The sequence below is a fragment of the Egretta garzetta genome, unplaced genomic scaffold (assembly GCF_000687185.1).
Source record: "Egretta garzetta isolate BGI_Z169 unplaced genomic scaffold, ASM68718v1 scaffold220, whole genome shotgun sequence".
NCBI lineage: Eukaryota > Metazoa > Chordata > Aves > Pelecaniformes > Ardeidae > Egretta > Egretta garzetta.
In genome coordinates this window covers 6,603,539-6,619,520 of record NW_009258414.1, presented here as the reverse complement: position 1 = coordinate 6,619,520, position 15,982 = coordinate 6,603,539, and the positions used below count along the sequence as shown (strand labels likewise).

Here is a 15,982-nt window from a genome sequence, read left to right as displayed (position 1 = left end):
TCATATTTTGATTATTGCCATCCTCTCCCACCTGTTTTCAGTATCCTGGGGCTGTTCAGCACTAGGAGAGCTGTTCTGTGCCGGCACACAGCTGAGTCAAGAGAGCCTCCTGGTGATTTCTCCTGTTGAGGTTGTCATGTTAGGCACTGAAAGGAAAAATGCCGAGTACTCCTCAGCGTAGCAGTCGTAACCCGAGTTGTACTAAGTGTGTTAGCTTTTGTGGCTACAGCTCTCCTATGCTAAACTTTTTGTCACCATGTGACTGAATTTTTTCACAGTGCTGGTCGACACCCGTGGTCTCAGCGCGGCTGTGTTGTTATGTATGTAGGACTTTTTCTCTCTAGATTTCAGGAAAGTGGTATCACCTCCGTCTTCCTTCTGACCATGTCCGTGCTTGCCAGCATAGCTAGGTCAAGATGGGAAAAACCAGTTCTTTTCTTCAGTAATGTGGTTTTTGGTGTCTCCCCCCTGCCCCGCTCCAAATCCAGATGTGTCGTCGTCGCCCTGACTTGCCAAGTGTCTGCTCCTGCACCGGTGTGCAGGTACGGTGCGTGCAAACCCTCCCTCCCAGGTGAGGAAAGGGGCAGCAGCTCTCCCAGCGCCCTGCCTCGGAGCCACTGCCCGCCTGCCGGCCTCTGCGGGAAGAGGAGCTCGCTCAGTCCCTGCCCCCCTGCTGGCTCCCCCAGCTGGGGCTCCCGATGGGGCGAGCGCTTCCATCTCTTGGCCGTGTCTAGCAGTTCCGTATCACTGCCCCCCAGGCCGGTTATACTTCATGTCCATCTGCGAAGGGAAGGTATTTTGGGGTGTCACTTGTGTAAATTAAAAGAATAGGACATGCTGGCCGACGTGGTTGTGTCTGCAGCATTGACTTTGCCAGCTGAGATTTGCTAGCCTAGCTATGCTGGAGTTGTGGGGCTTTTTGATGCTGCCAGCTGTGTTACAGAAATGTTGTAACATCAGCCTGGCCTGAAGAGGAAAAAGTGCTGGGGTTCTGTTCCTCAAAGCAGAATGGGCTCAGTCCTACACATTTTCTTACCGTTTCTATATTGAAGAAAAGCATGAAGTAAGTGGTAGCCACTAGCAGACTTTTAGGGTGGTGCGATGATTATGCTGACAAGGTTTTATGCTCCAAGGAGAGGGGAGGGGCACATTGGCTGTGTGTCAGGAGCAGGACCGCTTTATATTACTAAAGACCATTAGTGTAGAGAAACCTTAAGTAACCCGCCCCTCAAGCCAAAAAATGCAACTGAAGAATAATTTTTAGCTTTATCCTACAGCTTTCAGCTCTTGGCATTGCTTGCCCCTTCTCTCCTAACAGCCCTCTCATCATTGCGGTGCCCTCCTTTGTTCTCCAGCAGCTTTGTATTTCGCTGAGATTGGACGATCTGAAAGTTCTGCGGTGACGATTGCAGAGTTTGCTTTAGAAGCGATGGTGGTTTGTTGTCGTTGATGTCTCACGAACCTGAGCTAATTCAGGGTGATGCTTTTGCATTTCTTTGTGTTCATTGTGTTTTCATTATTATAACTAAATGCTATGGAGTAAATCCTGCTCCCTTGAGAGGATACTTCCAAGTGAAAGCTGAGATAACAATGAGGGTGTAGTAGAGTTTTATACTAGAGATTTAGTGTATTTCCCAAAATCAAGTTGGCTTTTTTTCCCCTGCTTTTCTATTTTTCTGGCACTCTACCACCATCATCTCTATGCAGATCCTGGGAACATTTTTCATACTTGTTTTCACATTTTTAAAGTTTCAAAAACGCTTCAGGTGAAGAACAGAACTGAAGAGTCTTTACTGATACAGAAGAAACCATAACCTCCAAAGCTGCAGATGCTTCAACATGTTGTGGCAAGGTTTTTAATATATGGTACGCCAGCATGCTTAATGCCAGCCCTGACTGGAATCTTAAGCAATCATTTAAAAATATTCATGTGAGGCTGCATTTGAGTTTAAACTTTGTGTAATATCTGGTGTTTTTTTCCAAATTAGTGTTCTGAGTAGGCATCAAACTCTCATGACCAAACCTGTATTTCTGTAACTTACATTGTAACATATGTGGTTCAAAAGGTTAAGTAGGTGATTCTTAATTCCAGTTATTGCTATGTGTTTTCATTTGTTGTCGACATGCAGTTATTCCAAACAGACAATAGTCAAACCGTTCTCTGGGTTGGAAAGGAGATGACGTTTTGTCTGATGTCATGGAGAATTCCTGTAAATAAAACTGAGGTGCGTTTTACTGAAACAAGAGAGTCATTTGCTGAAATAAGAGGCTTGGAGTACCTCTATGTTGAATAGATTAGAACGTCATTTACCTTAAGGGATGATGGAAGCATCAACGTAGCCTTGAACACAAAATTCTCCCTGATATTTTAGACATAACTATTGTTGTCAATGATCTCTAGCTTTTTTTTTACCATCGTAATTTGAGAAAATCTCTGCCTAAGACAGAAGAGGTTCCTAAAAGGCATATGGTTTTATAAAGGTTTTAAACGTCACTTCTTTAATCCCGTATTTGATCAAGCACAACACAATAGGAAAGTCCAGATTTTACTGGAGTGGAATTTTTATTTCTGCATTAAGTCTTCCTTTTTTTCATGTCTGTCCCAGGTGGCAAAGCTGGCAGCTCTTTCTTCTGGTCTGCCATTTGCATGTAGTACTGTGTATGCAGCAACAGAAAAGGAATCAAAAGGTCAGCTGGTGAAGCCAAATCAGGTAAGAATCTTACCGATTGTCAGTCTTTAAAATAATACTAGAAGAATCTGCAGAATACTATCTCTTTCCATTTAATTATATTACCCAGTAAATTAAATATATAGCTATGTAATATGTGATAATAAAAATCACCTCCTGAATAAATGACCACTATAGCACAAATAAAACGTGAAGTGTTACAATAGGAAGTTAGTAAAGTTGTATCTCATTTTCATGATTGCGTTATTTCCAGACTGAAGCCAGGAAAAGTAAAAGAATGTAATGCTTACTGATAATAAGTCTTTCTCTATTGTACAGTTTCTAGGAATACATGTATGCATCTTCCAACTATTCTTGCTCGTGCTTTTTATGAATAAAAGGTATTTTTATCCTACTCAGTAATTCTGCTTCTTAGAACCTAGACAATACTTTCAGTTTTCATTTCTAAAGAACTAACCTGTAGTCACGCTTGTGTAAGTTTGTAAATATAGAAGAACCTAATTCAATACAGAGGTTTTGTTTGCTGTAATGGGAACACTAAGGATTTGCAGCCTTGAAAACCACTGTTCAGCATAAATACTAATCAGTATACAAAACTCTCCCTGCAGTACAGTTATTCTTTTCTTTCCAGCTTCCAATTTACTGTCCACCACCTCTGAGATCGAAATACATTGAAGAACAGCCCAGTCACTTGCAGAAGCAATTTTCTTCAGTAAGGCAGACAACCGGCCGCTATATTGGATGGTGCAAAGTAAGAAATAACCTGCATCCACAGTTTCCTACAATTCCTGACAGCACTCGACTAAAACACTGAAAAAACAGCATACTTCCCCTGGAGATTTTGTTTGCAGCTCCTTGTATTAGCATGCGCTTATGATTTAAGATGCAAAGACGAACGCTTCTCTCATATTTCTCTACTGTGCTTATAACAGGGAACCTGTGTGCTCTGCTTGTTTTCCAAATCAAAAGGCAGTGAGATCAAAGAGGGCCCTTTCAGTCAATGCTAAACTGGATCTAGGCCAACCCACATCGTCAGGTTCAGAAATATGTCTTGGTTAACTTCTACAGCAAGAGTTACATAGGTAACATCTTGCTAGCAGAACTTGAGAGCGTTCAGGAGTCTGAAATTCCAGGTGCAGTCTACAGGGAGAGAGCGAGCTGCTCCCAAAGGGCAGGCTAAAAGACCTGATTTAAGTACTTCAGGAAAGGTAACTGAGTGCATCCAATATAACTGTTAAAGCAGGCTATTAGTAACTAGTCATCAAAAATACCTCGCAAGTCTGTTATTGAATATTCTAGGCATAGAAGAAAATGCAGTGCCTGTCACAGCTCTTAACTGCTGGTAAATGACAGCTTTTTACCCTGGCTGTTGTTAGTATAAGCAATCTTATGCTTGCATTTTTCTCTTACAAACCAAATAGAGCCTATTTTTTGAAAAAGGCAAGGAAATCAATATGTCTTCCAGTATTTTCTCTGAATTTTGATACCTTTGGTCTGTGAAAATTTTGTCAGTGACTGCATAACTGAAATAATTTAGTTATAAATCTCCCATCCAACTTTTTCATGCCCTTAGTCATCAAGTGTTTCAGAGATTGACTAGCAGTGACCTCTCGTGGTACAAATTTTATGTTGCTGCAAACCAATTATTTCAGTGAAATAACTCAAGATTACATTCTTTTTCATTAATCTAAAGAATGTGTATTTACTCAATTTGTTTAGCAGTCTGAGGGCAATGACACTAATAATAGGCTAGTAGAAGTTTTTTTTCTGGATAAAGAAAAACTTGTCATTAAATAAATTGACCAATTTGAAGGGAGTAATGCAAACTGGCTGAGCATGCATCTTAGACCAAATCAGGATTGCTTATCTTCAGCAAAACTGAGCACCATTTTTACAAACTAAAAGACAAAGTCATTTTTACTGGTTGAGTCTCTCTAGGGAAGAGGAGATCATATTTTATAATTGAATTTTTTTATGTTATATATTTGGCATCCAGATAGTTTGCTACCCTACAGTTCCGTCCCTGAGATGTCAAGTTTGAAAATGATCTTACTATATTAAAGAGATTTTTTAAAATTAAATGTGGATGGGGGTTTTAAAAATATAAATATGTTAGTCAAAAAGGGGATAGATCTCAGCACAGCCTCGGTAGAAGTTCACTCATCTGGTTTGGTTTTTTTAAAGTTATTGAGTATTTCTTTGTTTCAGTGTGCTGAGCCATTTATATCAACCAAGTGATTTTGTACTGAAAACATCTACTTTTGCAAAGACTTTACAGTTATTTTGTTTTCTTTTTTTGTGTTTGTTGTAGGATGCTTTTGTCTTTGTTAAAAATGGAATAATGGATTCAGTTCAATTTGGAAAAGGTAGGCAAGTGATGTATTTCTGAATTGAGCGTTTTCTGTTGTTTCTCCTTGTGACTTAGAAAGATGGTTGAAACAGCAAATTCTAGTTGCAGGGGGAAGGGGCGGAAGAGGAGTGCACTGGAATACTTCCCACCAGCATGAGGGGAAAAAAACTGGTACCACTGTTAATTCACTATGGAGTTTCATTTTTGTCCCCGAATGAGAGAAATAACCAATTAAATAGTATTTCTCATTCCTTTGATTTTTAGTTGTGTTCTAAAAATCATGGTATCATGGCACCTCTATAGATCATCTAGTCTGATTCCCTGCTTAAAGCAGGGCCAAAGAAAGGTTGCTTACATCTCTGTCCAGCCAGGTCTTGAACATCTGCAGCGATGGAAATTCTACAACCTGTCTTGAATATAAAAAAGACTTCTTAATTCTAGCACAAGTTACAAGCAGTGTTTCCATTCAAGTTCAGTATCAGAAACTATAAAAGTTATTTTCCTTAAAAATAGTGTATTGGGAGATTTCAAAATACATGTTTTCTCATTTAATCTATACTAACTCACAGTAAAATCAAAACTTAAAGCTATGCTTTCCTTCTCCTTTATTAAGGACTAACATTTTACAAAATATAAAAAAGTACCTAAGGAGAAAAATTGTTAACTTTGCTGCTGTGTTTTGAAGACTGTGATTCTGGTTCTGTCTAACACAGGCGGCAGAGTGTGCACCTGGAAAACAAGGCATCTTCATGCATTAACAAAAATTCAGTCTTGGACTCTTTTCAGTTTGGGGTATTCATAATTTTACTTCCATCTTCATTTCTTACGTGGGAAATAAAATACAGGAATTAATATTGAATTGTTACACTTTTTTCTTTTTTTTTTTTTTTTTTTTTTAATTCTAAGATGCTTATGTTTACCTGAAGAATCCACCACCAGAATTTCTTCCCAAAGTTGGTGTCATTACAATATCAGGCTTAGCTGGCATAGTGCTGGCAAAAAAAGGTAGGGAATTTTGCTTGTTCTCATTATTGGTGCATTGAATATGTAGCATGTAGTAATTTTAATGGTCAAAAGATTTTTCTGAAACACAGGCAAAACCTATGTAACTAGTATTAAAAAAAAAATCCTTCCTGCTAAATTGAAGGGATATTATTAAATATTTCTTTCAGAAGCTGGCTAAGACCTAATAGATAGAGCAGGATTGTATAGTCATGCTTCATGGTGGAATCAATAGAAGTTCAAAGTAGAGCACTTGTTTTGAGTTTGTTCAGAAGCAACGTGTGTATGGGAGGAAATGGGAGACAAATTAATAGGTAAGGTTACTGAGTAAAGTGAAAACTAAGGGAATTTAGAGGTAAGAAGCTAAAGAATGTTGGTATTTGGCTACACAGGTGCAGGAGAATACACATTGGAAGGCATGATTTCAGCAGCTTTGAAGCCAAAAGGATAATCTGATAGATACAGCCCCCTCTCCTTTCGAGATAAATAGTAGAATGACACTTAAACTGCTAGAAGATACTGTTCAGAAAATGTTAATCTGTAATACCTGAGTGTGTGCTATCTGAGTATTCACAAAGCAAATGGGTTAATGAAAATATTGGCAGCTTAGTAAAAGCCGCCTTCTTGACAGATTTAAAGTAAAAGACTCGAGCTCCTTGTCAACAAACAGGATCCTGAGCCTGGCCCAGCCATTCTCATGCTTGAACAAAGAGGCACGGGTTTCCAGGCACCGGGCTGCTCCAGGTTCTGCAATCTGTGCCCTCAAGAGAGTGTGCACGGAGCTAGTGAAGAACCGCAGCAGCTCCTAAATGACACAGATGTTCTTCTCATTTTTCACAGTATTGGAAAATCTCGTTTGGGATTATTTCTCATTCAAGAAACCAGCATTCAGAATATCGGTATCTCCTGCTGCAAACATGACTGTACTAAAGTATAATCACACTCTGTATTCTCTCCTCCAGCCATTATGGGAATAAGTTTGATGTAAGCATGGTTAGGGGTTAAACCATCACATTTAATTGATACAACTGCTTAGCTTTACATTTCATCGGTGTCTAATGATTTGAAATACTTGGCTTTATACAGGTTCTAGATTTAAGAAAATTGCTTATCCGTTGGGACTTACTACTTTAGGGATTTCTGTTTGTTACCCAGCTCAGTCAGTGGTAATTGCTAAGGTAAGTTTAACTGTATTTTAATATTGAATTAACAGTGAATTTAGTTATAGCATTCTCATTTCACTCGAATTAAGTGCCATGGGACTAGGAGTCAGAATTCACATACATCTTAATTAAAACATAAAATGCATTGCAGGTGTTAATTGCATAACTATAAAAAAATTAATAAAACGACTGAATTGAAAAATGCAGTTGTATACCCTCTCCTTTTTTAATCCTCATTTCTCAAATAAATGGAGGTTATTTTATCTTGCTGAAATACAAGTAAATAAAAAATAAAGCCTTGCCAAACTTGATAGATGTGCAATTTGAGATGCTGTACAATTGCATCTTTTGTTAGAATTCCTTGTTTTCCAGTTACTGTCATCTTGCAGTTGTCTGCCTGATTAGAATAGGTCTTAGCTGTTTATTAGAAAAGCAGAACTATAGAAAAGCAGAACTACACTTAATATTTTGTCTGCAAGAATTGTTTGCACGCAGTGCTTTTCTACACAAACAGTGAATTGAAAAGCAGGATAGATAGTATGTATATCGTTCTCTATAGTTTTCCAGTGTTTCCCTATTTAGAAAAGCACATAGTGCTTCATAAGAATTCTTCATAGTTCCTCGACAAACTTTGGATTTATAGTTTCAAAACTGCACTTCTGTGCTCAATTGATGAGCTAGGGAAACTTAGTTTAGTTAGTTGTGTTTGGCTCTAGGACTTGCCAGTCTTTTAGTTAAATGATCAGATTTCTGTTTTGACAGAAAGATTTATGGAACGTTATCCGGAAATCTGATCGAAAACTCTGTTGGATCTCTTTAGCTTTCCATCATGATGCATCAGTTGTTACTGTTAGTAATTTTAATGGGGTGATTTTGTTTGGTCATTTTATGCTTCCAGAATACTTAGGAAGATATCACAGAGACCTATACTGTGCTTAAAATCTGTGGGCAATCTTACATTGCTAAACTGATACGTTGGGGTTTTTCTTATATGCAAATCAATGTGGATTATAGTTTCCCAAGAGCCTATGGAATTTCTTGGCTTATCGTAAGACTTCAGTGTCAGGGTCAGAAGATGGAGACATTAATAGGAATGCTACGCTGTACATTATGACCTATCTCAGGAAGCTAAATCTTGTTTCTTACCTACTTACGTTATCACCTTTTGCAGAGTTTTTTGTGGTTGCAGCTGTGAGGTATTCTGTTTCTACAGAGCGTTTGTAAAGGTACTCCACAGCTACTGTAGTATTATAAAACTCCTTTTTGAAAATAGACTGAAGGATTTGGACGTTATAAAGCAAAGCACTGCTCTCTGACATGGGCCAGGTCATCTTTTGGGGCTTTTTCCTTCTGTGTTACTGGCTTTGATCTTTTCCAGCATAGTGAGACAAGTTTGGATCCTTTAAAACTGCTGTTCCAGTTTATTGTGCTGACATTGCCAAAACACTGTTTGCTGATCAGGTTTTGATTTCATTTTGAGTAGTAGGTGGATGTTTGCTTGATGCATAAGATCTATGCATTAGATTTTGAAAAGCAGATGATTGAAATGTTTTAGTATGGGGTCAAGCATGTCCTCATGCAAATAAGATGCATTTCATTTGAATGGTCTGTGTCATTAAATTACATTTTTCTAAAAAAAAACAGGTGACAGGGAAAAAGTTACTTTCTGCAAGCCATCTAACTTACGAAGCTGTGCGATCGCTATGGGCAAAAAAGGAAGACGTCACCAAGGTAAGCTTTCTGAAGTAATGACTGCAACTCATAAATTCAGAGGGAGAAAAAAGTAAATTAGAAGGTCAAGTACAATTCTGCTGATACTGTTTAAGATCACTAATTGTGTTAAGTGAGGCACAAAAAGCCCTCTGGTACTTTTGTAACTTGAGTGTTTAATAAATGTCATATTTGTAACACCTTTCAGACCAGTAGATCTTGAGATCCCCTATGTAGTCTCACAATACATGCAGGATGCACAAGAGAAGACTGAGTTTCTCTTATAGCTCATTTTTGATCTGGATAAAAATAATCCATTCTTATTCAAGCTTTGGTCCTAAGCAGGCCACTGAATTTAAAATAAAGGCACATAGAATTACAGTAGGTATAACTAGCTTACTGGTGGAGGGAATTCCACAGCCCTTCCAGGTAGTCTGTTTTAATTACCCTGTGACATAAATTGTCTGTGTCTGATATATTCTTTTTTTCTTGTCCTGTCCTCATTGCAACCATAGCGAATAAATGGTCAGTAACCTCTTTATATTGACCTATTACACAGGGAAAATGTATCATGGTTTTTGACATTATCTGCTCCCTAGTACAACCTTTTCTTCTAGAACAGACTTTCTAACTCTTACGTAATTCTGTTCTCCTCTGAGCTTTCTCTAGTTTTCTCATTTGTCTGTTTGTAGAGGGTTTTGTGTGTGGTTTGTGGTGTTGGTTTTTTTTTTTTCGAAGTGAGGTGGTCAAAACAGGACATAGTATACTAGCTGAGGCCTTGCCAGTACTACATAGACGGGAATATTAACCTCCTGTAAATTACATATGGAATTTGGGTTAATTAAACATGTTGTTCCTGCAACCTGAAAGGGTTTTTCTCCAGTGAAAATTTAAAAGCCCCTGACAAAAGTAGTACTTCCCTGAGTAAAATTTCAGCTTTGCACAGTGATTTTTTTTTCCCTCTTTTTAAGGCAAATGAAAGTTTCTCGGTCACATTAATATTCAGAAGTATTTTGGTTTAAATTGATGATGATCATTTGTATGCAGTCCTCACCTTTTATTTCCACTGAGGAGCGCAAATGGAATTCAGAATTTTGATAGCGAGATTCAGATAAATGAGGTGAAAATGATAGTGAAACAAGAATTGTGGTAAAGACAGTTTCTGTTAACTTTATTTTTTTCCCTGAATGAAGCCTGTTCCCAAACCAATATACTATTTTTTATTACTAGCGAGTTACCATGATTTATCTTTCCATTTTCTGTTACTTAAGGGCAGTAAGTTGTGGTGGAATGACCCTGGCTGGAAGCCAGGTGCCCACCAAGCAGGCCCTATCGCTCGCACTCTTCAGCTGGACAGGCAGAGAAAGATGCAACAAAAGGCTCGTGGGTCAAGATAAGGACAGGGAGATCACTCAGCAATACTTGGGGAAAGGCGGGCTGGAGCACCTCTCCTATGAGACCAGGCTGAGGGAGTTGGGCTTGTTCAGCCTGGAGAAGAGAAGGCTGCGGGGAGACCTGATTACGGCCTTTCAATACCTAAAGGGGGCCTATAGGAAAGAGGGGGAAAATCTTTTTAGTAGGGCCAGCTGTGACAGGACAAGGGGTAATGGTTTTAAACTAAACCAGGGTAGGTTTATATAAGGTATATAAGGATATAAGGATATAAGATATAAGGAAGAAATTCTTTACAGTGAGGGTGGTGAAACACTGGAACAGGTTGCCCAGAGAGGGGGTGGAGGCCCCATCCCTGGGAACATTCAAGGCCAGGTTGGACGGGGCTCTGAGCAACCTGATGTGGTTAAAGGTGTCCCTGCTCCTGCAGGGGGTTGGACTAGATGATCTCTAGGGGTCCCTTCCAACCCAAAACATTCTATGATTCTATGATTCTATGAAATGAATTTAATTTATTAACAATCAAAATCGGAGTAGGATAACAAGAAATAAAACCAAATCTTACAAGCACCTTTGCCCCACCCTTCCCTTCTTCCTGGGCTGAACTTCACTCCCAATTTTTCTCCCTCCTCCCCTCAAGCAGGGCAGGGGGACTGGGAATGGGGGTTGTGGTCAGTTCATCATACGCTGTCTCTGCCTCCCCTTCATCCTCACACTCTTCCCCTGCTCCAGTGTGGGGTCCCTCTCACAGCAGACAGTACATGTAAAAACTAAATGCTACTTCAGTCTTGTGTAAGACTATAGGTTCCTCATCTGTAAATGAACAGTGACTTCCTTGTGAAGTACTTTGAGGGTCTCAGGTAAAAGCACGGTATCAGACTTAAGTATACACCCGTGACAAAGTAAACTTCCTTACGTGTGAATTTGAAGTTATTTTGTCTGAACTGTGGGGTTCTTTCATGCATTTTGTTTTTTCCAGCTGTGTCCCTTTCATGCAGCTGACTTTAAAATTACTAGTTGAATATCATTGTATGATGTCATATCTGAAAACAGGTAAGCTTTCAGACTTGAAAGCTTTATTTTGCAATAATGTATTAAGCATATACCCATGTGCATTTTTTTTTATTAATGTTTGGTTCACAGCTGCAGCAAGAGTCAAAATCGGTTACGCAAGAAGATAAGAAAAAGAAAGACATTTCTAGTACAAAACCTGAGTCTGCTATTGAGTCAAGATCATTTAACAGAACAGAATCTTCTCCAGTAGAGTCTTGGAGTAATAAAGATCCAGTGCCTTCATCAGGTGAATTAAAAATTTCAAGTGTAATCTCAGGGCAGCTTGCAAATCCAAGGCAAATTCTGAATTACTTGATTTAATTTTGTAGTTACCCTTGCTTTAAAATGGAGCAGACTGTCATAGCATATTATTCTTGAGAATATATGGTACACAGTGCCATTTAATATATACTTCAGAGCCTCAGGGAGGTGATAATTTCCTCACTGTGGACCCCTGTCGCAGGATCAGAATTCTTAGAAATTTGTTGTTCTTTCTCAATAATGTTTTCTTTTATTCCATATGGTGTGGACCATATCCCATGTTGTTAGCAATGAGATGATACCATCAAGCACTTCTGTTAAACACCTACTTTAAGTTATCCTTCTGTGTCAGAATACCATAAGTGTAATTTAAAGGATTCCTGCTGGATTTTTGTGAAAACAGCTAATTTGAATTGCTGTTCATTTCTCTGTATGGGTTCTACATCTTCAAGTATTGGTAAAAGAGGAGTGTGTAATCGACAAGTGAAGCAATGGATTTTATTTTGCTAGGGTTTTTGCAATTATGTTCTTTGTGCATCTTAAGTGGAGAATCAACTAGATCACCATATTTAACCTACAAATATTTTGATAGGCCAATTGCTAAGAGCAATAGTGGAATTAATTATTAAAGGAGAACTAAGTTTGGTTTAAAATATTGTTACATTTTGTAGGGCCAATTACCAAATTTTGCTCATCACTTAAACTTGCTTAGTTTTTTCCTGTGTTCTTTACCAGAACTGTTTTTTTCTGGAAAGCAAGCAGAGAGTATTTGGATGGGGTTTTTAATTCTTTTTTCCTTTATTTTCACTATAATATACATTCACATCTTTCTTTGCTTTGCGCTTGTATTTTTTCTGATTTACTTTGTGGAATGCTTTGATCTGTTTTCACATTCACTTCAGGCCAGACTGCCTTAAAAGGTTTTATGTATATAGATATCTTCTGTCTTTGCTTTCATGGGTGGCATTACTTCATGTCCCTAATACACCCAAAAATGTCCATGCTCTAAATTAATCTGTGTTGTCAGAGATGTTTATTTTCACTAGTCCAGACAGGGCAGAGCTTTCGGGAGAACATGGCACCCTTTAGTAAACCAACTGATGTAGCAGGAAAAGGAGCAGATTAGTAGTAGGAGGCACAGTCCTAGAAAACCTGCTGTTATATTCCCTTAGGTCCTCTGGAGTTACGGTATCAGTAAATATGTCAGTCTTTGTCCCTTGTCATTCAGGATGAGTATGAGGCCTCAACATTTTAGTAACCTTAGTTCACTGGTTTTGGAAGTCGTGAAGTGAAACTAGGTAAGAGTGTTTGTCTTAGTTTGGAGTTCTTACCATCTGGCAGCAGCTTCAGGGAAGATGCTGATTCAGATGGTTTTGGGAGGAGGCTGTGCTCCTGGGAGCAGTGGGGGAAGAAAGACTGGAGATTTTTCTTCCATGTCCCAAACTTTCCCTTCCTTTCCATGTGTAGGGCAAAGCATCGTTGCTACTTCTCTCGCCCTGCGGTTTTCAGGAAGTAGTATTGAAGTATTAGAGCAGAAGGAAGACCTGCTTTCCATCTGCTGCTGTACACTAATAATTACAACATGCCTTCATCATCGTGTATCGAACAGTTTTAACTTGAACGTACATATTTTGATCATTTGTGTTTGATAATACAGTAATTCTCAAAATGTGTCAATAAGCTTTTTTTTTTTTCCTACAGCTCAAATATATATGTATTTTTTAATTAAATTTCTTGCTATCCCTAACAGGAACGGTGAAGACACCAAAATTCAAGCCTGATCCAAAACTTATGGACCATGGTCAGTCCAGCCCAGAAGATGTGGATATGTACAGTACTAGAAGCTAAGATGAATCTGCTTACAAATCTTTGGAAAGTATTACGGATAAGGGGGAGGGAAGAAGGGAAGGAATAATCCTTACAATACATACTCTGTGAAGTATAATTTAATCAGGTATTTTCTTATATCCCAGTTTGTATTGTTGACTTACATGATTCTGTTCACTGAAAGTTTTGTTTCTCACTACCGATAAGCAGTGAGAATTCACTCATCGTCAGTGTCATTAGCGAGACACTGAGAACATGAGATTTGTCAGTGTCTTCTCACAATGAGGTTTCTCTGTGCCAAGCTTGTTAATAAATGTCACTTCACAAAGGATATTTGAAAATGTAAACATATCTCTATACTTCGGCTCAGATGTTCATTGATCTAAAAGGAGAATGAGATGGATGGGGTTTGCAGAGGCTTCTTGGTCTTTTCTCTCTCAGGTCTGGAATGAAGTGCAACTTCTTGTTGGTCTGACTACCCTTAAAAAGGTGGTTGTTATAACATACGAATAGCATTATCTTTAATGCTTGTATAAACAAGTCACTTTTTTTTTCATTGCAAAGTCATTTGTTGTTGTTTGCCTCTTTCACAAAGGTGAATGGAAACAACTTCTTGTTCTGCGTGCTTCTTGTGTGTTTAAATGCCACTTTAGTTGGGAAAAACCACACAACTGATCTCTAAAACATCCTTTATAGACAATTAGTTTTCACCTACTTCTTATACTTTGAAGAACTGTATGCAAATTGCTTAATCCATGAAACCGGTACTGTTTGAATTTATATAGAATGCATCAGGGCAGAGCTTTCGGGAGAACATGGCACCCTTTAGTAAACCAACTGATGTAGCAGGAAAAGGAGCAGATTAGTAGTAGGAGGCACAGTCCTAGAAAACCTGCTGTTATATTCCCTTAGGTCCTCTGGAGTTACGGTATCAGTAAAAATGTCAGTCTTTGTCCCTTGTCATTCAGGATGAGTATGAGGCCTCAACATTTTGGTAACCTTAGTTCACTGGTTTTGGAAGTCGTGAAGTGAAACTAGGTAAGAGTGTTTGTCTTAGTTTGGAGTTCTTACCATCTGGCAGCAGCTTCAGGGAAGATGCTGATTCAGATGGTTTTGGGAGGAGGCTGTGCTCCTGGGAGCAGTGGGGGAAGAAAGACTGGAGATTTTTCTTCCATGTCCCAAACTTTCCCTTCCTTTCCATGTGTAGGGCAAAGCATCGTTGCTACTTCTCTCGCCCTGCGGTTTTCAGGAAGTAGTATTGAAGTATTAGAGCAGAAGGAAGACCTGCTTTCCATCTGCTGCTGTACACTAATAATTACAACATGCCTTCATCATCGTGTATCGAACAGTTTTAACTTGAACGTACATATTTTGATCATTTGTGTTTGATAATACAGTAATTCTCAAAATGTGTCAATAAGCTTTTTTTTTTTTCCTACAGCTCAAATATATATGTATTTTTTAATTAAATTTCTTGCTATCCCTAACAGGAACGGTGAAGACACCAAAATTCAAGCCTGATCCAAAACTTATGGACCATGGTCAGTCCAGCCCAGAAGATGTGGATATGTACAGTACTAGAAGCTAAGATGAATCTGCTTACAAATCTTTGGAAAGTATTACGGATAAGGGGGAGGGAAGAAGGGAAGGAATAATCCTTACAATACATACTCTGTGAAGTATAATTTAATCAGGTATTTTCTTATATCCCAGTTTGTATTGTTGACTTACATGATTCTGTTCACTGAAAGTTTTGTTTCTCACTACCGATAAGCAGTGAGAATTCACTCATCGTCAGTGTCATTAGCGAGACACTGAGAACATGAGATTTGTCAGTGTCTTCTCACAATGAGGTTTCTCTGTGCCAAGCTTGTTAATAAATGTCACTTCACAAAGGATATTTGAAAATGTAAACATATCTCTATACTTCGGCTCAGATGTTCATTGATCTAAAAGAAGAATGAGACGGATGGGGTTTGCAGAGGCTTCTTGGTCTTTTCTCTCTCAGGTCTGGAATGAAGTGCAACTTCTTGTTGGTCTGACTACCCTTAAAAAGGTGGTTGTTATAACATACGAATAGCATTATCTTTAATGCTTGTATAAACAAGTCACTTTTTTTTTCATTGCAAAGTCATTTGTTGTTGTTTGCCTCTTTCACAAAGGTGAATGGAAACAACTTCTTGTTCTGCGTGCTTCTTGTGTGTTTAAATGCCACTTTAGTTGGGAAAAACCACACAACTGATCTCTAAAACATCCTTTATAGACAATTAGTTTTCACCTACTTCTTATACTTTGAAGAACTGTATGCAAATTGCTTAATCCATGAAACCGGTACTGTTTGAATTTATATAGAATGCATTATATAGCAATGTTTAGGAAGTTGGAAACCTTCTGTAGTTTTAAGGTTTAAAGTGCTGACAAATATTAAAAATGTGGAAGTAATAGGCAACCAACATTTTCTTCCCAGAAGTTTGTATGCAATACCAATTGATCGTGGTAGGATTTCTGTGAAATTCCGTCTTTTTCCATAAGAC

At 38.5% G+C, this 15,982-nt stretch overlaps 1 protein-coding gene across 1 annotated transcript; it reads left to right on the top strand.

Annotated features, from left to right (window-relative positions):
- The first annotated feature begins 1,752 nt into the window (after nucleotides 1-1,752).
- APOOL (apolipoprotein O like) lies at nucleotides 1,753-13,809 on the top strand. Its single transcript, XM_035898868.1, has 9 exons — nucleotides 1,753-1,866; nucleotides 2,607-2,711; nucleotides 3,322-3,441; nucleotides 5,002-5,056; nucleotides 5,947-6,045; nucleotides 7,129-7,220; nucleotides 8,850-8,936; nucleotides 11,451-11,607; nucleotides 13,372-13,809. The coding sequence occupies exons 1-9, from the start codon at nucleotides 1,864-1,866 to the stop codon at nucleotides 13,467-13,469; spliced, it is 816 nt and encodes a 271-aa protein (XP_035754761.1). The 5' UTR covers nucleotides 1,753-1,863; the 3' UTR covers nucleotides 13,470-13,809.
- Nucleotides 13,810-15,982: the final 2,173 nt, after the last annotated feature.